Source organism: Bombus pascuorum, chromosome 8 (genome assembly GCF_905332965.1).
Source record: "Bombus pascuorum chromosome 8, iyBomPasc1.1, whole genome shotgun sequence".
Lineage (NCBI taxonomy): Eukaryota > Metazoa > Arthropoda > Insecta > Hymenoptera > Apidae > Bombus > Bombus pascuorum.
In genome coordinates, this window is record NC_083495.1 from 11,936,319 (window position 1) to 11,961,655 (window position 25,337).

General features: G+C 40.2%; 1 protein-coding gene across 1 annotated transcript in view; it reads right to left on the reverse strand.

The window, feature by feature from the left end:
- Nucleotides 1-25,337, reverse strand: part of LOC132909686 (transcriptional activator cubitus interruptus-like) — a 146,982-nt gene continuing 121,645 nt past the window's right edge. The window contains exons 2-12 of the mRNA XM_060964638.1: nt 24,317-24,585; nt 23,343-23,432; nt 18,208-18,405; nt 9,589-9,857; nt 5,660-5,914; nt 5,156-5,320; nt 4,909-5,073; nt 4,246-4,668; nt 3,483-4,019; nt 3,122-3,379; nt 1-2,891 (exon numbers count right to left, since the gene is read on the reverse strand). Of these exons, the coding sequence (XP_060820621.1) occupies nt 1,425-2,891; nt 3,122-3,379; nt 3,483-4,019; nt 4,246-4,668; nt 4,909-5,073; nt 5,156-5,320; nt 5,660-5,914; nt 9,589-9,857; nt 18,208-18,405; nt 23,343-23,432; nt 24,317-24,585 (4,096 nt within the window). The 3' untranslated portion in view covers nt 1-1,424. The remainder of the gene's footprint in view (nt 2,892-3,121; nt 3,380-3,482; nt 4,020-4,245; nt 4,669-4,908; nt 5,074-5,155; nt 5,321-5,659; nt 5,915-9,588; nt 9,858-18,207; nt 18,406-23,342; nt 23,433-24,316; nt 24,586-25,337) is intronic.

The window sequence follows — 25,337 nt, forward strand, 5'->3', positions numbered from 1 at the left end:
TTTCGTTGATGGGATCGATATGATTTATTTTAAAATAATTAACAATTCTCAAGATGTAAAACTCTTGTCATACTCCTTCCATTCACATACTTGAATCACTACGCTATATGTATACGATAAAATATGTATAATATTCACAAGACTCCTCGCCCTTCGTAGATATAATAAAATTCGTACAAAATCGTTTGTATAACAAAAGGAAAGAATAAAAAGAAAACAGCTCTAGGTACGCTAAGTTTTCAACTGTTCAACGTACTCTTTAATTTCTCGATCAACACGACGATGAAAGGCACTCGACGATGATACATTTTATAAAATTAGAGGCATTCTATTATGATCGTTTTGGTCGATCAAAAGACCAAATATATATACTCTAGAAATGTTTCTTCAGTTGCCTTGCGTTTCTTTTTTTTACAATGATTCTTATGAAAGACACACGCATATAACCACTCGTTCGTCCATCAATACACACACTCGACACATTTTTACGAAATGATTGTCTAATTGTATCATGCACGTTGGCCATGAGCGTTGATTAATAGTCTCTTACATTAGTATGATTTATCTACACATCGTTATATCCTAGTATTGGCTGTCTATTTTTTCATCTCGATCGATTAATCTCATTAGCAGGTCGCATCATCGCATAGAAAATGTATTTTTATAAAGTCACCATGTACGTCGTTTATCATTCGCCGTTAACGTTAAAAAGATAAAATTACGATGACACGATAAGAATGGTATGTTGGCACGCTTTGAAAAGACTGGTCGTACAAAAATACGGTTACAAGGATGTTCTTAAAAAGTATCTCGCAATCTCTGACGCGGTGTCGATATTCGCACGCGTAAAATTTTGTGCGACAAACAGAAGCTCGATCCAACGGAGATCTCGCGCGTAAGCGTAGTGCTTTGATAATCCTATAAATTTTGCTTGACAGAATTTTGGACGTTAAACATCTTAAATACAATCCTCCAAAAATAATAAATTACTCCGTGATTCCATTTAGCTTAGCTCTGTAAGGCACCCCGAAGTTCCGTCAATTTTTATACAAAATACATACTATACTCTATTAACAACGCAGCGTAGTAGAAAACATATTTGAACTATCTCGTAATACGTATCACTTCAATTGCGAACGTTTCCTAATCACCGAGAACGTCATCCATCTTTCGAGGTCACAATCTACAATTCTAATTAACAATTAATTTAACTGATCGTCGACTGGGTACTTAACAATTACGAAATGCGCTCGTTTTTACACAAAGAATAAGAAAAAGCCTTCGTTCTTTATCAAAAATACTAACAGTTCCATCTCGATGGATTGTTTTTTCGTTCCAATATTCATATTAAACGATAGTATCAAAAAAGGTTACGATAGAAAATATATATCTATATTTATATATTCATATCGCGATTACGATATTCACTGAATCATCTGTAAGTATCTGTTCTCCTCGAGCAACGAACTCAGAGACGAAGTCATGTCGTTGACCACCATATTGGCACTTGATGGCAATGGCTGTGGCAGCGACATGGGGTGAGTAGAACTAGAGACATTTGTTTCGTGAGTCTGTGCGTTTCCAGACCAGTTTCTGCACTGTTGCACGTACTCCAGTGTCCTTCTGTAAGAATCTTGTCTCATTCCTTGAGGAGGCTTCATAGGAGATCCTTGTTGAGACTGACTGATGTCTCTGCATTGAATCTCTGGCATAGTAGCACCGGTTTGCTCGTGGTAACATTGATCTCCACCGTAACCCCATTGACAGTTACAATTGTACTGTTGATGATTTGGAGGATTGGTTCGAGCACAATTGTGTGTACAAGTATGTTGCTGCTGTTGTATCCTGCAATTAGTCTGCTGAGCAGTGCACAACTGTGGAGACGTCCTCTTCGGTAAAGCAGAATCGTTCATTGATCTATGGCCACCATTGGGATGAGCGCAATTGGTCATTTGCAGGCAAGGTGTATTTTGCTGTGGTGTTTGCTGTTGACAGCCCTGGAGACTGGTTATGTTGGTGATCGGTTTAGCCTGGTTGCTGATGTTCAGCTGAGAACAGTGTGGCGACATCTGAGCACATTGGTTGGGCACTGTGCTCTGCTGAACAGGATGAATATTTGACACCTGGCCATTAGGTGTCACCATTGGCCTGGTACATTGATTGGCTACTTGACCACACTGTGGATTAGTATGGCTCATAGTTGTCTGATTAGATATAGCCGGCTGTTGAGTGCAATGAGGAGATAATTGTGGACAATTGCCAGCTGAGCGCATCTGCACGCACTGTTGTTGGTTCATAGAGCTGTGATTCGGTGGAGCACAAACGGGGTTTGTGTGGTGGTTCACTTGGCTAGTTGGATTTCCGGTACAGTTCGCGTTCATTTGTGCCTGACAATTGTAACTAGGGTAGTAGCCATGGTGCATGTGGTTTTGGGGACAATTCCTAGTTAACTGAGCAGAATTTTGAGGAAGATTTTGAGGAGGATGCTGGGGTGCTAGGGCACCAGCTGCTGGTGAAGTTAGAGGCTGATCGCTGATGTGACTGGGAGCGTAGTGAGATCCTGGTGACATGACTTGACCCGCTGCTGGACTGAGCACTTGCCCGCCGTTAGGTTGAGATGGATAAGTGGGTGGAGGACAGTATTGTGAATTAGGTTGAGGAGGTCTAGAACTAGGACATTGGTTGTAAGGAGATGGAGAAGTATTCTGATAGTTCGTGCATGTTGGTTGAGCTGGTTGTGGTGGTGGGTAGCAGGTTTGTTGGTGAGACTGGTTGTAGTTGCAAGTAGGCTGCATTTGACGTTGGTAGTGCAAGGGATTTGTGCAAATTGGGGACTGGCAAATTGGTAAGGGACTGCTGCGGCAATTCACCTGAGTTCCTCCTGCTTGAACCTGAGGAAAGAAAAAATAGATTAGTAAATTCATTGATTCATTACTTTATAAGAAATTGTTTATCGTTATAAGTTGTTTCTCCTAAAATTCAATTCGAAAGTATTTCTGAAATAAAATCGCTATTTGTTTCAAAACAGTGGTTACAATACGATCTTCCAATTCATTGAAGCTTAAGCGTACGCTGCTTTATAGAACTGACTACGAATAAGATGCTTTAAGAAAACACTTACTTGGTTCAAGTACTGCATCATCTCATCAGGAATGACCAGCTTATTCTCCACCATTTCTCCTTCTCCAACCTCATCCAGAATGACTTCCTGATTAGGATGATGTTCTGGAAGTTGAGCAGATCTTGGTCTGGGTGGTACAGGCGGTGAATTTCTTTGGGCCTGGTGACCCCTGGTGGGTTCTGACATGCGACGATCACCGGATGGTTGCGTACAATGGCCGCTTGGACCATTCCAATCTCCTGGCATACCCTGGATACCCTAAATTTATCGTTACGTTACATTAAGTGTTCCACGCACATTATTAATCCAAAAAAAAAAAATAAATGTAATTAGAAAAGAGAAAAAATATTTATCTACCAACCTGAAGAGACATATTTTGCGTCTGAACGACAAGATTGCTCGTCGAGTAAGGTCCTTGAAGGTGACTCGGTGGGTTCATTCTACCGGAAGTGGTACTCATTTGACTGCTTCTTCGTGATGTTCCTGGACTGATGGGATCATAGAAGCTACCAGGTCCAGTTTGACCCATTCTGACAGCGCTGACCCCGCTAGCCTGGCTGCTTCTTCTACTACCAAAGTCCGTGGACTTCATGCTACCGTAATAGGTGCTCACAGTACTGTTGCTGTCCCTTCGTGGCTCGTTGAGAGGTTGCAACCTGAGTTGCAGGTCAGAAAGACTCGTTTGGCGGGCGGGACCGCCACCCTCCATCTTCAGGTCAGTGATCCTCCTGTTCAGGTCGCCGATGTTACCCTGAGGACCCATACCACGTGTTCCCCTCATACCGGACACGCTTACTGGCAAGCTCGGCATGCCCTTTGCGTTTAGTCTGCCTTTCAGACGATTCCTCGAAGCAGGAGGAGGAGGTTGTTGTTGCTGCTGCGATTCCATTCCGCCGACCTATTAGATTAATCAGAAATTGATCACTTTAGATTGAGTAATTTAGATTTTTTATTGCAAACTTAGAACGAAAATGTAGCTTATCGTTGTTACTAAAATCGTCTTCTACATAGTTTCATTCTCTATCTATTATGACAATCAAATATTTCTCATTTATGATTTACAATTATATAACCGTCTTATATTGTCAGGAATATTGCTAAGCTCAAAGAAGTATACAACTCACCATGGCACGTAGAGCAACTGGCAGATCAGCGATATCCAAGTCATCGGGTTCCTCGTTCCAAGGTTCCTCAGCCAAGGCAACGCCATCGCTAGTCAATGCACTGACACCAGCAACTTCGTCATTGCAACCACCAACTAATGGGCTACCTTGTTGCTGCATCATACTAGGTGGACTATTCGCTTCACTTTCAGATTTCACACTCGGACTTGACAAACTAGGTGTCTTCGGATGGAGATCTTCGCTTCTGCTAGGACTATGGCCACCTGCACCAGCTTCGTCACTGCCTCCGCCATCTCCACCGCCTCCTTTGTGCTTCTTATTGGCGTAGAATTCCGCGCCGTGCACAGTTTTCACGTGTTTTCTCAGGGATGATGGATCGGTGTACCTTTTCGTGCAACCTGGCGCCTTGCAAACGTATGGTTTCTGGAAATCACGGTGTTAAAGATTATGGTATGAGCACAAAGATCACGCTTTTAAATTTTGGAAATGCAATTTAGGAAATTTGATTTTGGTGTACATTTAACTTTAAAAACTTTTAACTTAAGTCTTAATTTGTAAATAATTTAAATTAGAGAGTGCTTAATTTTGGAGTATTTAATCTTAATTTCTACAATTAAGTATCCTGCCAATTACGAGAGGGTTGATTTTATATTTAATAATTACCTCGTTGGAATGAGTCCTGTTTTGATGTTTCGCGCGATCGCTAGCATTACTAAATGCCTTGCTGCAACCAGGATATTCACAAGTATATGGTTTTTCTCCGGTATGGGACCTCAGATGCGTCTTCAAGTTCTCCAGACGCGAATATGCTTTGAAACATCCCTCGAACTGTAATTACACAAATTATAGCATAAATATAAATATTTAACTAGTACGTTGCGAATCTTCGTTCGAAGTTTCATGTACTCACAGTACACTTATGAGGTTTTTCACCGGTGTGCCTTCTCATGTGCACCACCAACATGTATTGAGCCTTAAATGGCTTTTCCTCCCTCGAGCACTCCTCCCAACCACAGACGAAGCTCTTCTTGTTCGCATGTATATGATCATTGTTGATGTGTTTCACAAGATCATCCTGTAAGTGATAAAAATGCAAAGTATTAATTTTAAGAACCAAAATATAGAACTACTAAATTAACTTTTAGATTGATTCTTCCACTAAGTAGATTAACACACTAGGACACGCTAACACACTATTATATAACGTTAAGCTGTACCTATATATATTGCGTCTCCTCTTTTCGTTTATGTAATAAATATAAAAACAAGACGAATTTATGTTACAAGCTTGCAATCACATTGGATTAGAATAACGATAGGAATAAAAGCAAAATTACGCGAAAATTTAGAAACTTGTATATATTAAGAAGCTAATTAAATTTCACACTTCAAAAAGCATTATTAAAATTCTTACCTGGGTAGGAAACTCAAGACCGCAGTCTCTCCAGTGACAGTTCGTTTCGATAAAATCTCCAGGTTCATCTCGAAGATCTTCGCTAGGGCTAAGTCCTTGAGGATGAGTAGGTGGTGCTGTGGTCGTGGTAGCGTTCGTTGTCGTCGTCGCAGGCTCCCTTTTTACCTTCGTAGAAGCTCTCCTCGAAGACGTGTCCGCCTCGGCCGTCACCGACCTGGTCGACGATTCTGACGCTTTTCTGCAAGACTCCGTGCTCTGCAAACCGATCATCTCTCCGATTACCAATCCGTCTAAATTACGTATCTGTAGCGGGCACATGGGTCATAGAACTATTCGAATCGAGAGTGACTCATATTGTTGTTTTGCCTCAGGATATCAACGCCGTTTTGATATCCAAGATTTAAAGGTAAACAAACTCCGGACAAAACAATATCGCCGTTATGCGTAATCGTTAATCGGAATCGAATTCAAACTTCCCGGTACTTCCCCACCAATATAAATAGACGAACATGCTCTCTCTAGGATAATCATTGTAGTGAGTCTAGCAAGTCTAGCAAGCGAATAGCATTGAGGGAGCGACGATTACGACGTAATATGCTAACTCTGTTCTTGTAGCTAGAGTGATTTTAATATAACCGACTATCACAATTATATCACGCGTCTCTTCATTAGCCGAACCAACACGCTTAATACCACCTCATATACACTTAAAAGAATTGCTGTAATTCCTTGTTAACCCAGACTAATTAAATTTCCCTCGATTTTATCCGACGTTAAACACACGTTCCTGGACTTCAACTGGACGTCACATCGACATTAATGGAAATAACAGATCGCACGAAACGTTCACTGTAATTTCTTACGTCACGCAGTTAAAAAAAGATTAATAACGCGCCGCGTATCGAACTCCAATTTACATCGAGTGTGAAGCGATTATCATTCCAGGTGATTTAAAGTTGGTAGCAAGTACGGAGAATATTGGAGAACGGATAGTTGCTAATTCGATCGCCGCAGGAATTCTGAAGGTTCGTATCGGCGATCTTTGACACTAGGCCAGCGATTTTCTGAAACAAACAGCGGCGTTCGGGGTACCACAGAAGGAAGCTCGCCTCGTGACACACGATCTGCACGCGATCTCGCAATTATCGCGTACCGTATAGCCCTGCACTCGGCCGATCGATCGTTCCTTGCCCTCGTAAACCGATGGTTGCCTGCTTCTGTGTTATGATACAGACGTAGTTCGACACAACTCCGCCCACATTCTCGTTTCTACCTTGCGATAAATTGCAACTGAAATGGAGATGCTAGTTCCAAGGGTTTGAGGATTGAACAACGATTGAATACAGTTGTTTGAGCAGTTTGATCAGCTATGGAGGAATTTTGAAAATTTCTTAGACGTTCGATGATAGCTAACTCGGAACATTGGAGAAAAATGGTAAGGTCATTTTTGACGATATCGCAGTGCGATTATGTTTTGAATACAACTGCTGGCGATTAGAATTTAATTTTGGTTAATTGTCGGTTTTAATCTTCTCAGTGTTCAGAAGCAAGAATATACTATAATCAAATTAATAAATAAATATTTTACAACTATAAGATATAAATAAAGGAATTCTGAATTATGAGAAAATTCTCTGAAAATTTTACCTATAAATGGAGTTTCCAACAATTATAGGAAGCAAAACAGTTTTTGTAATCGAATATGAATTTGTAAATGCTGAAAAAAATTAAACGAACGTTTGGCAATATTTCGTAATTTTGCAAATAACGAAAACGTTAGTTTAACATTTCTATCTCTGATAAAATATAAAGCTGAGAGGCAGAAGATTTTTATTTTTTATTCGATTCTAGCAACGGTTATCAAATTCTGGAAGCTTTCACGACTTAGGTTAATGGAAGAATAACGAATAGATGAAAGTAGTTTCAAGGCCTGGGAAGATATTAGGCAAACGTTCCCCAAGAAGAAACTTTTAGCACTTCTGGTTGCCGAGAAAGATACAGAAGGTAGATAAAGATTATTAACACTTTCAAGGCGCTTACGACGGTATAGCGCCATATTGCTTGATCGTGCGTCGAGAAACGCGTGAATGGTTTACTGGAACTTCCTTCAATTAAGTTGTCTGATCGTGAAATTTATCGTACACTACAACATCGTCGAATACCATAAACCGTACGTATTTATAATACTCGTTAAACAGAAGCAGTGGTAGCGAGTATTAAACTAATAATCTTGAATCTATAAAGCTACTATAAAAAGGAAAATAGTTAGACAAGAAAATTGGAGAAGAAATTAGAAAGTAGGAAGAAAATTTTCAATTCTACAATGCTATATAAAGTGATCTACAAAGATACAAAGCAATATTAACATAAAATATAAAATAGAAAATTCTCAGTTTTGGGTGGTATATAGAATTTACAAACTATAGAATGTAAAATTTCAAGTTCAAAAAAATGTTCACAATTCCTGCAATATGCAAAAATACACAAAATGTTTAAAAGTACTTGTTACGAAACTCGATAGGTAAAACAAATTTTTCTCTAAATTCCATTTCTTTATTTATGTAAATATAAAAATGCAGAAAAATACACCGTCTATGTATCAGCTGATATTAGCATAGAGACGTTACGACGACCGGAATTAACGTTGCAGGAATCGAGGCGATCTACCGAGATCCCCGTACAAGTAAGTAACCTCTCGATTACGACGTGCCTATAAATCCATCGATCACTTCCCTGTGGGAAAGATCGTGCACGAGTACAGCGTACTATGGAACGATGCGAGAAACGCGAGTCGATGCAATCAGGCACGGGAACTTTACAGCGTGCGGACACGCGGCGAGTCGTGTCGCTGGCGGAGAAAATGAAAACGCCGCGGCGGATGTAAATAAATCAGAGCAAACAGGAGAAACAGAAAGCCGGCTAGAAACATAGAAACGAAGAGCTTTAAAGAAACCGCTGGTGAATAGAAACGAGAGGTTTAACAAAGAGAGTAAGGGCTAGGGTATACGAAGAGCGCGTTTAACAACGACGCAAACGTAGAACGTAGGAGTGGAGAAGAAGCTAAAGAAGAGAAGGAAGAAGATAAAAGACGATGGTCAGGTGGACGGGGGTGGAATCTGGCGAAATAATGTGCGCGAGATTGCTTGTAACCCGAGGACCATGCGAGGGTAACCCAATCTTTTTCTCTTTCTCCCCCTTTGCTCCTTGCGTGCCACGAGGATGAAGCTGAGAAGTCTTCTGAAAACCTTCCAGAGACTGTGAACGGCGTGCACGGTACTTGGTTAGTAGGAGGAAAAACATGGAAGGCTGAGGGAACGATTACTTATTGCTTATTCCAGATGAATCGATGACGAGCTATCGAGCATACGTCCATGCCTGACTGCCACTAACAATCGAACAGGCATCTGTAATTCTGCGATATGCAGCGCTGTACTAAGTGATATGTTTGCTAGGATTGTGTATTGCGTGAGACGAGAGCATGACGAAAGATCCACCAGATATTGTTTTTACATATTCATTGAATCGATGTTTCATGTATAAGGCATAGACTGGTACAAGTATAGGTAGGTACTTCATTATTTTCAGCTCGATATTTCTTTCAAGGTATTCGAGCGATTGAAAGGTTATATTTTATTCGAGAATCAAGTGTATTAGCTTGTTTGAAATTCCTCTTCAGGAATACTATTTTGCATTACCAGAGATATTTTTTTATTAGATATTTAATACTAACAGTTTGTGTAAATAATATAATTTTTAAGCTTGGACAAAATATCTATATATATATATACTTTCATGGACTAATCGCGTGGTTTAACGTCGGATTCTATTTTAAAATGCAAAATGATATTAACATAGATTAAAATCTATGTCATTGACTAAGGGTCAAGAGTTGGTTAATATTGGAAATTATGAAAAATTTCTATGCTTACCTCAGTTTTTGGCGGCAATCCTCCTCCATGTGGTCCGAGGGTTGCTGAGGCCGTGGAATGAGGTGGCACACCGGGGTATAATTGCGAATGCGGCGATAATCCATGGGCATGGGGGTGTGGGTGAGGTGGTGGTGGAGGTGGTGCAGGGGGTTGTAAGGGGTGAGCATGGGGTAGAAGAGCTGCGGCAGCTGCGCTCCTTAAAAGATGCGCCTGAAGTTGCTGCAGGTGTGGCGCCATTCCTGGGTGCATTCCCAAAGCTGGACTCATTGCTGTAACAGAAAACGATAAGAGAAATTAATAAATAATAGTGAACAATTTTATTTTAAAACGTTTAAAAACAAGTGTCTAATAGGAAAATGGCACGACCATGTGCAATGCATCATTAAGTAGATTGCAAGTTTATATCCTTGTGAATATGACTAAAGGAATGAAATCTAAGTATAAATTTGTTTCGCCCTTTGAATATTTTAACGAACACTCCGCTTTAGAAATTTTGTACATTTTTGCATATTCTTACACACTTACTCCTTAACCGCTATAATGGGGTTGTAAAATACATCAAATCCGTTCTCGTGTAACGTAGCTACTGTCTGAGTAATTTTCGATCGATTTGAGTCTCTTAACCGTATCTTATAAATACAAATTAAAATTTGTTATCCAAAGCTTTCTCTGTACCTCGAAACTTTACTAGAAAATTATTCCATTGCAACGCCTTACGTGACATTCGAATTTCCTATAAATGCATAAACATTTCTACTCTAAAGATGCATTTGCCAAATGGTACAGTGATACTGGAAGAATGTAGCAACGCGTTATCGCTCATCTAATCGTAATTACTTCAAGCACAATCTGCAAACTTCATTCTAAAGCAAAAACGCGGTTAACGAACGCCGATAGTCGATTGGTGCAACCCACCATCTATCCGGTGTTTTATAAATGTCTTTCCTAAGTACACGTTTATCGAGACGTGTATCGTGTCGTTCCTTTTTCCTCGTGTAGAAGAGAAAGAACGAGAAATAACGCAGCCTACACGATCACCGGTACACACAGCCTTATGGTCTCGTAAGAGAGGCTCGTAGCATTGAAATGCAAGCTTGGCCTACGTGCCGGAAGTCCGGCGTGGCGTGCCCCGACTGTCAAGAGAATGGACGCGGTCCGATTTCGATCTCTATCGATTATCCCCGGTGTATCGCCACCCTCGTCCACTGAATTCGCGTTAACTATTTAACCAACGTAGTGACAGCGACGCTGCTCGTTATCGCCTGATGAAATCAGCGACTGATCGTACGAATAATTCGCTGTTACACCGACAGTTTTTTCCTGTTTCGTTTGTAGCGGTATCGGCTTTCGGCTTTCTACAACCGCCAACTGGATTTCCTCGCAATTAATTATCGAGAAAGCGCGCTCGTTGGATCGGGCATGCTGCCAGGATGTGTAAGTTTGATACGGAAATACATTGTAGATGTACGTTGCAGAGTTCCGATTATATTCCACTCGTTAATTGGGAGTAACGAGTTAAATCATTTGGATTATCGATGGTTTTCGTGTTGTGTAATTTATTTAATTGAGGATGCTTTATCAACCGCAGCAGAGTCTTTGTCGATTGAAGTAAATAAAATTGGGTTAATTGAAAATCGGTCTCTAGAAGATTCGATTAAAATATCAGCTGATTAGTAAGATTTAATTGGCTAGATTTTATTGTTCGAATTTTCTTTCGAGATTATTATAAACTAACGCTAGGGAGCTATTTATCGGCTGTTGCTTGTTACAAAACTCTACTCTCCTTGAGATTCTTGAATTCTATGAAAGACGTATCGATTTTTAATTACTCCCATATGTGTATATCGAATAAATAAATTTTCACTGCGGTAAATCACATAGCTACATCATTGCAAAATCAATCAAACAACGACATTGCATTGTTCATCCGCGCACAGATTCAACCGTCCGTCATACTACAATCTTAGTTGTCATCTGGTTTGTCGATACGTACATGGTACGACCGATATCGATATTGTCAAATTTTAAGTTTGCTTATATAGCATAATTGGGTTGAGACACGATTTAATCGGTAGCTGGTTGCACGATGAAATATTAGCGATACTCACGGTTGGCAGCGAGTTCGCTCAATAAATTGCCACGGCTAAATTAACCAACGTTCGATATGGCGATGTCGGTGCGTTACGTGACGAGCCTTACAAGATCACGCTTCCTCCTAATCGAAGTCTCGATTGACAGGCTCCCTGTCACTGCTCTATAAATTAAACCTCACGATCATTTATGTATGATCGACGTATACCAAACAGGAGCTACTTTCGATGTTTGAACGATGGATCGTGACCAATTTTCACAAAACAAATTCGCTCTTTTGAAACTACATTAGATGCAATGTAGCTGCGGCTAAAAATATCTTCCGCTTGTAAATAGTTGCTAATAATCTTTATACTTTATTACGTACATTTCTTACCTACGAATAGTCTTATTTATTACGATAGTCTTTTCAACTCGGTGTTTCAGCAACGAATCGTAATCGTTTCCTGAGAAATGAATCTGTTCTGTCGATTCCACGTAGATATAATGTAACGTTGATAAAAATGCTTTTTACTTGTAAATTTGTGAGTATTTGGTTAATAAATCATATAATTCTGCGATATTCACTTCGATTTATTAGAACAGTTAATTCGACTCGATTTTTTAATAACGAATCGTGACTTTTTTTCCACAGATGATCTTGCGTGGTTTTTTAATTATAAATAATAGATACAATTCGTAAATTCGTGAATATTTGATCAATGATACTCTCGTCTTCGCGCTATTCGCGTGAATAATCTCGTTTATTACGACGTTACTCATTTTGCTATAATATCAGGCTAGGAAGTTTACGTAAGCGTACAGAAACCGCTTGAAATCGTCTCGAATCTATTGCAGCACGGTTAGAATCACCTTTTAAGTCTTTCTGCACAGAATCACGTCACCGATTAGCAGTCAATCGTCGATGTCACGGAGCACCATCGACGGTGCCATCGCGGACGCGCGCCAAAGCGCTTAGGCGACCGGTCACGCCCATGCGTGTCTACGATTCTAGGCGGTGTGCTTCATAAAAGCGAGCACGTTGCCTTAACACGGACGCTTAACGATTTTACGATGACTCGTTTTAAAATAACGACGAATATTCGCCATGTTTTTTAATCGACGACGTTAATCGAATAAGATTTTTCGAGATAGTTTTCAGAAACGCTGATCGGTGGCCATTTCTCGTGAAACGAAGCAGTTTACCGACAAAACTCGAGTTTGGTGTATCATTTAGTAATTACGCGACGTTTCCGAAGCTTGTAATGACTGGCGAAGACGGGCAGAAACGGGATTTAAAATATTTCTCTGCATCCTAAATTAATCACTGGTTCCTGCCATAAAGTACGTGGAATTGGTAACGCAAACAGCTGCGTCAATTGATTATTATCTTTCCAAGAATTTCTTCTCATTTTTCTGACTTTTTTTATCGGAAGATTAACATTACGTCAACAACATGATTATTAGAGTGGAAGAAAAGAAACAAAAAGGAGAAAGGAAAGGGTTGTTATTACGTTACCTACGTCATTGAGTATATTTGTTCTTTTAATCAATTTCAATAACTCACGAATTTGATCGCTTTCCACGTGATCTTTAACCTATGTAGGTTATAGAGATTCAAGGAATAATTGTTTCTTTATTCCCAAGTTTTTTTCTTCGCCCTATCTTATTCTCAACGTTCTACGAGAAATTAATATCAATTAATTCGATTATGAGAAAAAATTCTCCCTTATGAATTATTAACATCGATGACTAGCACAATGATCTGAAATTCAAGATCGACTTGCTGAAAACAGGTACATTTATCATTTAGTTAATTACTAATTTATTGAAATATAATGTTATATTACACGCAACATCAAGCGTGAGAGAGTTAATTATAAAATAGATGAAGATTAGATGATCCGTACAAAGAGATACATTTATTATGTTTCCAGGAATTTTTAATACCAATCTGCAGAAAATATAAAGAAGTAACGGCTGTAGATCTTTTCTAAGTTTCAATCAATAAGCAAAATTGCAAGATTGCAAAAGACAAGAAGAAAATCACTTGCCATATTGCAAGCAGAGTTTATGTCTCATTCTTAGGGTGAAGAAGCACGTAAGAATAGTTACGTTTTACGCGTGAGACTGTAAAATGTTTGTCGGGTTGTATTTCTCTCTGTGCATTGATCGTTCGTCGCGATTCCAATGAACATAAAACCGAAGGAACGCACGGGGTGCACGCCTACGATGCTTTATTTAAGAACACTATAATTTCGTGGAATCGACTGTACATCGTCGTGGTAACCGGTTGTCTAGTCGTATACCGAACGATAATCGCTTAATCACCGGCGATATTCTCTGTGTGCGACGCCGACCATCAGCTATGAAAAATTTCATAAAACACTCTGTCTCTTAGATGAAAACTGGCGTTGGAAAATCTCGAATTTACGGTCGGTTGCATTGTGATTCAGGTATTGCTACTTTAGACACAAGCAGGTAGCGATTTATTAATCGTTTATACTTTTATTCCAGTCCTTTAATTTTCTTATACCTTTTTCGTCTTTTTATCAGAATCAGATTCTCATTTTAGATCAGCATCTCAGAACCTGATGTTCAAATGAAAGTTTAATGTTTTTAGGTGAACGTTGATATGAAATCATACGCTGTATTTTTTAATTTTACATTTTATATTATTCCAAGAATCTATAATTGCATTTATCTTTTCATTCTACTAATTCTTTTCAAACTTGGTAAAATAAAAAAGTATTAAACTAATTGTAAGCTCTCATGTTACAATACTACATATATATATATTATTATACCATGAAGGAAAGAACCATTGACAGCCCAAAATCATTACACGTACAATTCTATGAATGGCAATTAGTTCTTCGTAAATTCAGTCAAAAAATACATACACTTTAAAATATAAAATACAATACACATATTTTTATGTAAAAGAAGCCGCCATCTTTTGAACATCGTAATCAGTGCCACGAAACATATTACAAACTCCCTCTTACAATTCCCAAATGGATATCAAGAGACCTATAATGACTTAAACACGGGTCTCCCGACTCATCGACTCCACGAAAAAATTCCGAGTAAACGATAATGCTTCGAATTCCCTGTTTCATTCCTTCTACTCGTCGACTATTCTGCACATATATGTACGCGCGTTATTTCTGCTCGCAGAAATGTACGTTTACAAAAGAACGTCCCTAAGGAAAAAGGGAAGAATCTCTGATCGGTAGCGTACGATGGCGACATTAACGAGCGGGCAGCATCCCGCGTAGCATCGTACAACGCCAGGCTGACAAACGACCGGCGATCGCGCGTCACTTGAATTTTAATCCGTTAATTACTTCATTTAATCGCAAATTACCGGCTGCTCTTAACTCGCGAGCAAGGAGGTCCGGGGTCCGATTTGTGGGACGCGCCGCGGTTGCAACCGGCCTTATAATGGCTTCATGCGCACCGCCACTTTAATTCGATGCCCCTTTATCCCCCTTGCCGCCTCTCTTCCGCACGCCCTTAAACGTCAGGACCTGATCCTTACGAGGACGAGGCCTTCCACGTTAACGCTACCACCAATGACTTTATTCGTTTCGTATGGGTCCGGTAATTATGGTAATTCGGGACGGCCAGAGACCCGGTTTTCCTGAGAAACCGACGATCCAATGTTTTACGACGAATGTTGAATCGCTTCCACGCGATCAGCAAATGATATACGCTCGGATTATGCTACCTCTGTAATATCCAGCCGATTCCGTGAGAATCGTTACTCGATTAAAGTAAGGGTATAGATGAAGTACATTTATGATCTGTTCCGAGATTGGATCAACTGTTGGGAATTCTGAAATTGAATCTTGAGAAATGTGTTTTGCAGGCTTTTTCGTCATTTATTAATAAGGTGCAATTTCGAAACGTTTCTAGAGAAGTAAATAATCTCAGATTCGATCGATGGATAAATTCAGATTAATTTATATTGTCCAACGCATTTATTTTTTGCTGAAGAAAGTATATGTCGTTAAAAAATATTTCAAGTGTTACTTTCTATTTAGTCGCCGACGAGAAGGTAGCGTCAACGGACGTTCAATGCAACTGGCAATAAGCTAGACTTTCGGCTAACCTGCTATGTGCGAGAATACTGGCATGGGGGAGGATTAAAGTTGTTCGAAAGTAGATTATCAATATAAAATGATTTATTGAAATTTTACTCGATTTCGATATTCACAATTGACTGACGGATATGAAATTCTTCGGTTGACAAGTGACGATTCTTCGATAGACAAAATGATAACTAATTCTTCAATACACAAAATGATAACTGACTCTTCGATAGACGAATAATCAATCAACAATATTCGATAGACGAACGCTAATTAACTTACTCGATAACCGAACGGTAAATATTCTCATACTGACTTCTCTGAGTCGTTGCATTTATATCCGTCGGAGGTGAAAAACGTCGGGGTCTTTCTTTTGAAGATGTTTGGGGAGATCTCCAACGTTTGTTCAACTGCCGACTTTGTTTGCAATTTAAATTATCTTAATATCGTTATAAAGACATAATATAAAAACACAGTTAGATGAGTTTTCGCAAGATATAGCTTTTAGCGGCTATTACTGCCTTTCAAATATTGTAGCACGGTTTCGAATAAACGTTTTAAATTACCTCGGTTCAAAGAGAATTTTTAAATTTTATTTTCACGCCACGGATCGCGCGGGTCGTGGGACGTGACACTCAGATTCAATCGGTGGATAAATTGAGATTAATTTATATAGTCCAACGCATTTATCTTTTGCTGAAGAAGGTATATGTCGTTAAAAAATATTTCAAGCAAACGTTGTTAGATGCTGTACGACTGCAACCATCTCGACGATTCGATTTAGAACTAGGGTTTCGTCTCTAGGATTCGAACGATTTAGTCTACCGTTTAATTCGATTCAATAGTAAAAAATAAATCGATATATGGATCATTTCCAAAGAAACCAGTTAGATAGCTTTTTACTACTGCACCTCGCCCTGTACGAATGCGATATTTGTCCGAAGGAATAATTATAAACCAACGTTTATACGATCATCAGAAAAACTTGTTCACCGAAATATTTTACTCTGACGTTACTTAAACAGGCATAATCGCCGATCGCGGTGAAAAATAGCCAAATTCTGCGATATGACTCCATCACAACCATCGCGCGATAAATCATCTAAATCTTTCTGTAATTATCTCGAAAGAACATTTCTCACCGAAAAGTCTTTTACTCTGACGTAAATTAAACACCCTTGATCACCGGTCAAGCGGTTTAAAATCGGCAAATACTCAAATAAAGGAACCAAGTGGAGCGTGTGTAAAAGTGTGACTCGTTTACGACGGTCGATTGCTTGGTTCCGTCCCGTGGCGTGGGCAATAACTCGGAAAATACGGCTGTCACGCGGTAGTCGCGCATTAACGACCGCGCTGCCCGGCTACACGTGTAATTACATGCGTATAATTCACGTGTCGTGTATAGCCTCGCGAAAACGTTTATGGCCGCGTCGAGGTCCGATCGGTGGACGATGAAGCGGCGCGAGCGCGTCGGCAATTACGAGCGATCAATCAACGTGGACCAACAGTGGAAATACATCGGATAAACACTCGGTGACTTACGTTTTCGAGTTCGTGTCCAGCGCGGGTGATCTCTTAATTGCGACTTTCCCCGCCTCTCGCGAATCAGCCGCTTATTTATCCCGCCATGTAAATCGGCCGTAACAGTTATCCCCTCCTCTTTCGCAACATCCATCCACGAGAAGAGAATAATTAGGCACAGGTGTTTCACGCGAGTCCACGACACGCCAAAATTTACAACCGAGAGATGAATAATCGGCCTGTACCTGCCCGGCCAATTATTCAAAAATTATTCAAAATTGCCGCGCAATTTGAGTCGTTCACATCGAATGTCTTTAGAGTCGGTATAAATATGCATACAGGGTGTTCCCGCAGCATCGGGGAACCACTTAGGCGATGGAATCTGCGTATGGTAACAATAAAAAAGATTCGCGCTAACACATGCCCTGTTAGACCTTGTTTTCGAGTTATGACGAGTTTTACGTCGGAACATTTCTATCGAAAGATAGAAGAAATTAAACTAATTGAGCTAAACAGACCTCGATATTCGACGTTGAACATCGTATTCTAATTCTGCCCAATCCTGTCTAATCCACACGCCCAGTCAATGATAAAACATCGTCAGTATTGTGTTCGTATACACGCAGGTCATTTAGAACAGATCTTGTAAAAGTATGCGGATTTAATTTGTTAAAGAAGAAATTAATACAACTCGAAAATAAGCATATGTTTATACGAGCCATTTTATATTGTTTCCGCGTGCCGATATGGTTCCCCGATGCCGAGGGACACCCTGTATAGCGAATACTTGTTAGAGTGTTTGAAAGGGGAGCGATTCTCTTACTGGAGCGAAGACAACGTGTAATTAATTATGCGGTAAATCTTGCCTGGGGAATAATTCAATAAGTTTGACATGTATGGTAATAATGATATTAGATAAATGATCGCTTACCAGCGGAAAGATGACCGTAGCTGCCGCTCGCGCTGCTGCTCCGAGATCCGTTCACGATGGAGGCCAAGCTGTTCGGACTGAATCGGATCATGCTGTCGATGTCGAAACGATCCGAGTACGGGGAACTGCTCAACGCCCGCTTCCGGCTCGCTCTGATCGCGGACGCCCTTGGGCTTCCTAACCTCGACGAGGCTGACACTGAAAATGCCACGTTTTTCATGTTGGTTGTCTGCTTTTCAGGTCGAGAATTAAGCGTAATCTTTAACTGATCTGATCTGTGTGTCTTTTATACCGAGACTTGCATTTGATCTTTAACCAGCATTTTTTTAATATAGATGATTTAAAATAGTTTAGATTACATTTAAATATCATGATCATTCTGTAAAGGATATACATCATGATCGAAGTTGATCGACTGTGTTTTCTCCCAAGAATATGTAAGTCACGCATTGACGACCCAAGCGAAGTTTCAGCTTTGAATATTTCTGAAAAGAATCTCTTCCGAAAAGAAAAGAGATTTCATACATTCGACTGCAGGAATGGTCGGATAAAAGAATTTCTTCAGATATTCCAAAAGAGTAAAATATATCTGCTTATGTAGTGTGAAACAATACGTTTGTTTACAGAAAGTCGATTCAAATTTGACGGTAAATGCGATTAAACTACACGAAGTACAACATACAAGTTAATACGAGAAATTCTTTATTTTATGGAACACCTATGGTCAAACGTCAAAGCCAGCGCAATTCCATGCGAAAATCGTGGCAAGATATCACAAGTTGGTCGCCTGACCGAGCGTTAAAGTCTCCGAGTCTCGACGTTGTTCCCTAGAACGTCTCGCTTTCCTGACAACGTAAATATCTCGAGTAAAAATGCAATGTTGAAATATCGACGCGGGAAGGTATCGAGGAATCGATTTGTAACGCGAATTCAAGGAGAAGGCTGTGCGAATTTCCATGCAAACTCAGCGAGACGTTGCCGCAGAACCAGTTCAATTAAGCGCTACGAATTCTTGCGGCTCGTACTACCGGAGGAATATTCCGTGGCGTGGATTTTAAAAGTCTTGCCTTTCGGTGCGCGCGCTCGTAACCAGGTAGATATCCACAACTGGCCAGAGAAGGTGAAGGAGAAGTCGAGGAACGATGGAAAAGGAGAACGAGAGGAGCGAGCAGGAAGGCGGATTCTGCGGCCAGAACGTTTTAGCGGCGATTTGCCTGCGACCGCAGGCCAACGACGTAATATACAAACCACTTTCTTAAGCTCGTGGTGGCGGCTCGCTTGTATGGAGCATCGTTGGTTATATGGTGGCGGTTCTTCGCTTCCTCGCCTGGCTTCTTCTCTGCTTCTTCTTCTTCTTTTTTCAATCGCCGCGCCGCCACTCTTCTTCAATCGCTAATTCTGCTTCTTATCATTTTCATTCGAGTTCCAGATTTTTTTTTTTGTATTCTTGTCCTCTTTTATAACTGGAGACTTTCTTCGCTTTCACTCTTTCAAACTTTTTCTACATCTTCCTAACCTCGATTTTTACTCTTGTCCAGAAATTTCTTTTAATTTTTGTAGTCTGGCGTTCCTTTTATTTCAAGCGTTCTTCTTTTATGGTTCCTACTGAATTGTATATCATAAACTTTCCGAAAACTTCTTTAAACTTCCCGACTTTACACTCTTTCGTTCTTTCTATGCTCCTCTATTAATTTCCTCTTTATTCGACGCACATTTTTTCTCTGATTCGAGGCTTGGCAAATCTATGTCGCTTTAACATCTTTTCTGATTCTTCGAGATTAATTCCAACAATTTCTCCAATTTGTATCCTTCTTCTCCATCCATCGTTATATATCCCTTCGCCCGCACCTTCTTCGTTTACCAAATTTTTTCCCCAAATCGCAGCATTCTGTTTCCCTCGTCGATTTCTCTTTGCTTCTACTCTCCTCCGCTCCGACTGCCTCCGCCGGTTCCTCGAGCTTCTCTCTATCTCCTCATGTCGCCTCGCACGAGCAACGCGATACACAGGACCGACCACGAGGAGGCTCGAAGCAGCTCTTTCTCCTCGGTTTCCACTCGGTTGATCGCTCGTTCGCGCACAACGAGTATAGAATTACTCGCGGTTGGAGCTCCTCGCCTCTCGCGAACGCGCTCTTTTATCCCCTCGCCCGGTTATTAATTCGAGCACTGATCAAATTTACGATGGTCAACGAGCGAACCGAACGAATGAAAAGGATGAGGAAGAAAGAGGGAAAATGGAAGAGAAGAAGATGCAATGTCGTGCGGTTTTTCCGCATGAGCTGGAACGTTTAAGGTTCCTCGATGGTCTCGTGGCTTTATCGAGGTCGTTCGGCCTCCTTTCCTTCCTCGGTTACCTGTGCCTTGTCCTTCTTTTCAACTTGTTCTCAGTCCACCAAGACGGTGAATTTCGTTTTTGTACGATTTAGCTACTGGCCACTTGTGCAGTTTTTATAATTTGTGCCTCAGGCGATGTCAACTTCGATTGCTCTGTATAAGACTCGGTGTAGCCTCCGATCTATCAAATCTTGTTATATATTTTTCATTATTCATTCGTAATTGAGTTCTTCTAACGCATAAGTTGATTCCTTGCACCAGACTCGCGCGTATATCAAGGTAAAATAGCAGTTAAGATTCAATTAATTTAAGAACAATTAAACTAGTTCTTTTGGGAGCTACCAGCTGTTTGGAAGCTCCTATGAGGGCAATTAGCTTCGTGGATTATTGACACCAATTTCAGTTATCGCGTTTACAAATAACGTGAACAGAGATTTTGAAATATTTTTTCTGGCAAATGAGCGCAAAAGAAGAAAAACCGAAGATTGTTTCCTTCCTGTCATTATCGTTTCAAGCGTTTAAATTTCTACGATTTTAACATCTAAGAAGCGAGTATTTTTTACTAGACGGTTGTCTCTAATTTCATCGACAATTTCTATTCGTTTCTGTTCATCAGCAGAAAGATACGACTTATAAATATTCGCTTCGTGATTCAACCGTTACAAAGAATTTTTATATTCATTTACAATTTACAAGTCACGTAACGTTATTGAAGATAAGCCAATCGGCCGAAAGCCCACGCAAAAATATCCCCTTAACACCGACGTGATTTTTCGATGCACTTTTTCCACAGAGACAGAGGACGAACCGATCGCCTTATCTGTCTTAAAAGGGGGTTGGAGAAGCTTCGAGCTCTTTAATGAATATGCGAACGATTCTCGCCGATCCCCCTCGTCCCGAGACGAACGTCCTCGTGACCCACGACCCTCTGGACTCTACACGTTCCGTACGTTCCATCCCCTGGCCCCTCTTCACCCCTCGCGAGGCTAACATGGGATTGAGACATGTAAATTGGTGCAATCGGCCACTCCGATCGACGCGGCTCGTCCGACGCTGCCTCGGCGCACGCTACAACGCTACAGGTCGCTTCAAATCACCAAATCATAGTGACTTTTACCATCAAAGAGAAAAATTTGGTGGCATGAAAATGAAATGATCCCTATTCGATTTGACGTAGGTTTACATTAATTTTTATTGAAATCTTCCAAAGAATTATACTAGACTTTAGTAAGTTGAAATACATATCGTGGATGTACAATATGTCGTAGAATGAGTTAGTAACTCTTGCGCGATAGAAATCGTTATAGTGGATTTGTAAAAAAAAAGCGATGGTTTTTAATGAATAATTTAAGTCTGGTTCGATGGCACGCGATTAATGTTACAACTGGCACTTTTTAATCTGCGCTTCGATGCAAATGGTTTTAATCGTGACATACCGTGACGAAACTTAGTAACGAGTACTAAGTATATTTCTATTCCAATAATAATTCATATTAATTTCGTGAAAAAGCACCAGCATGGTTTCGATAATCCCAAAGGTTCGGACTCTGTAATCTCTCATTTTCAAAGGTTTACTACTTTCAATCTTAAAATTTCGTCGTTTCGTTTCGCTATTTAGCAGTATAATATCTATGTGTTTATTAATATTTCCTAGTTTTAAATTAAACCAAAATACCAGGCAAGATAAAATACCAAGCAAGCGAGAAGAATTCCATAAACATCTTTACGCTTCGTGTCCCGGTTTCTCGATATTCAAATAAATCGAATTAAGAATTTCGTCACGAACTTAACTGCGTGGCGAATTCGGTAAAAGAAGAATTCGGCAGAGGACGAAAAGGGAGAAGAGAAACAGGGGAAGAACGAAGCAGAGGAAGAAGAAACGTGAGACAACCTGTAGGGTAGGCGCTAAGGTGTTAATGAGGTCGTGTCGCTCCGAGTCGATTCAATTATGCGGCGGTGGCGACTAACGAGGCCCCGTTTACCCTTTCAGTCGTCTTTTAGCCTCTCGGCCTCTTAACCGGTCGATCTCCTACCTGCTGCTAGTGCTGCTACACCTACGGCTAGCCGCCGCGTACCGTGCATCAGGATCTTTCATTAGATTCACTTGTCGTCCTCGAACCAGTCGACGAAAAAGTTTCTCGTTTCGTTCGTCGAATCGACATGCTTCGAGATTTTTAACCCGTTCAAATCGGCCTTGGTTCTTCACTCTTTCGACTATCTCGCGTTTGTGCTACATTACAAATTCTTCCACGATTTTTTATTCTTGGTAATTATCGTTAGTTCCTTAACTAATTCCAAATTTCGTTCAACTATTATGAGCTTCTTAATTATAGTATCTTTTTTATTCTAGTCACTGTCAAACCTATACCTAATTCAAAGCTAATTTAAAGCTGGTTCAAAGCCAACCCGTATCATTCTTAGTTCCTTTTTAGAATTATTAGAATTTAGAATTCCTTAGATATTAGGAATTCTATTGCAGTATATTCTTTTCTAGCGATTGTCATTAACATCTGGTATCATCGATGGTAAAGGATCATCTTGAAACCAAATTATACCAGATTGGTAAATTTACAAAATCTTATACAGAAGCGATCGAACATTTAAGCTTGACACGTCGAGAGAAATTTTCGATCCTCGGAGACTAAAAAGCGGTGTCAGGTATCAACGATCTTGTCGATTTTGTCGCGTTGGATTAATCTCGTTAATCAGATACCGTGTTCCGATCTTTAATAACTTTTAAAGGCAGCTTTGACTTACTACTATATTCGCGATGTTTTATTAACATAAGATCCACAACTTACCGTCGATGGAGAAAGGGAATTCTGAAGAAGCGAGGGTGCTCGCTGGTCCTGCGGCGTGCAGAAGGTACTCGGGCCCCAAACCACCCAGTCCTTGAAAAATTATAAAGAAGAAAAGAAAAAAAGGCGATTAGACAGTAGAAAAAACAAGATTCCATTCGACTATTTTTAAATAGAAAATAATACTATCCCGTATCGCGTGGCACATCTAACGAAATCAAAGGCCTCGATCCTCAAAGACATTCTTCCGGCGGAAATGCGGGCTCTTTACAACTTCCCTGCGTTTAATACCAGGGATGGTGCACTCTACTTCCTTAATTACGTTTATCGAGAAAAAAGGAGCAACAGCGAAAGTGGAGATAGAAATAAGATAGATAGGATATCCGAACGTTAACTTGAAGGATTTACTATGCAAAATGAACGTCGCCTGTGGTTCAGGATAAAAATACAGACTCGAGTCGTTGGTTTTTGATATCTGTTAAACTCAATAAAAATTGATACAGTCTTCATAGCGATTTTAATCAGACTTTTGTTCTAATTTACATCTCTCTTCTATTCTATTCTAGCTATTTTTATATTCTACAAGCACAGGTTCATTTTACTGTATACACTGGTCAAAAAATTAATTTATACCCACTTTTCTAAATAACCGTTTTTAAAATGAATCTTCGTCACCGTTTTCATTCGTTTGATTTTTCCGAGAAAGCTCTTCGCAATATCAATCTTATAATTCTCTTCATCAGTATGCGTTATCCTACCGTATTTATCTTAATTATTTAACCTCCAATTTCTCTAGAAACTTAAGAAATTTCCCACCTATTATCTCAACAATGGAAATAACGTTCATTGTCAGTAGGTAGGATGTTCGATGGCGAATAAATTTCAAGCACTGGATGGGGACGTGATCGAAATTAGGCGACGTCCCCGGTCGCTATCGTTCTAATTATCTCGGAACAAGTACAAGCCAAGGTAATTACCGTGTAACGAGGCGTTGGGACTGTGCGTGGAGGCCTGGAGCTGGTGGTAAAGGTGGTCCATGTAGTTGAGCCGGTAGGCGGGATGCAGGGCCGTATGCTCCGAGAGGGGGTGACTTCTGCGGAGGAAATCACCGCCGGAAGTCCCGTTGCCGGCTGCCCCGCCACCTCCGCCCCCACTGCCACCGCCACCGCCGCCACTAGCACCGCTGCTTGCTCCGCCACCGCCACCGGTGGCTGCACTGCCGATCGCCGTCGTGCTGCTGGACAATCTGAAACAATTAATCCTTCTGTCAATTTGTGTTTCAACCTTACACGGTGTATACTTTCCTGTAGATTATAAAATGCAGATTGCTGATATAATCGAAACTGTATGGTTCAATGGTTTTTCAAATATTTACTTTCAGGACCTTTTTGCATGATCGAATTGATAAGATATTAGTATGAAATTTTACAAATTACGAGCTACCAGTGTTTATAAATGCCTATACGTACTAGAAACGAGTTTAGCAATAAAACGAATGGAATCTCGCAATGTGTTTAAGTAGCATAATCACGTAATCGGTAGAAATAACGTTAGAGAGGTTTGACCCACGCGGAATCAAACTGACCAACATCATCGAGAATAATTAACATTTGATCTCCAAACGATGAAATATTAATAAAACACTTGAACAAAATAAGAAGATAGTTAAGAAACGGAATTATCAATGTATTTTGTTCAATGACTCGTTAGATATTCCAAAACTTTGATTCTTCCACGGAAACTAAAGTCTAAAGCTTTAGAAGTGAAAAAGAGGACATCGCAAATTCTAATTATTCCAGAGAACAGCCATAAACTTCCTCAGAAACGCCCTTAAATCTACGAAATCACCGCGACGTCTGTCAAACCTCGGAGAGGTCCTCGCTTAAAGAAACAAAGAAGCCTTCTGGAAACAGAGACGCAATTCAGCCAGCAGATTAATCATCCCGAAAGGACAATGCAAAGAGAGGAAACGGTCGTTTAACGAATGAAATTACGCCA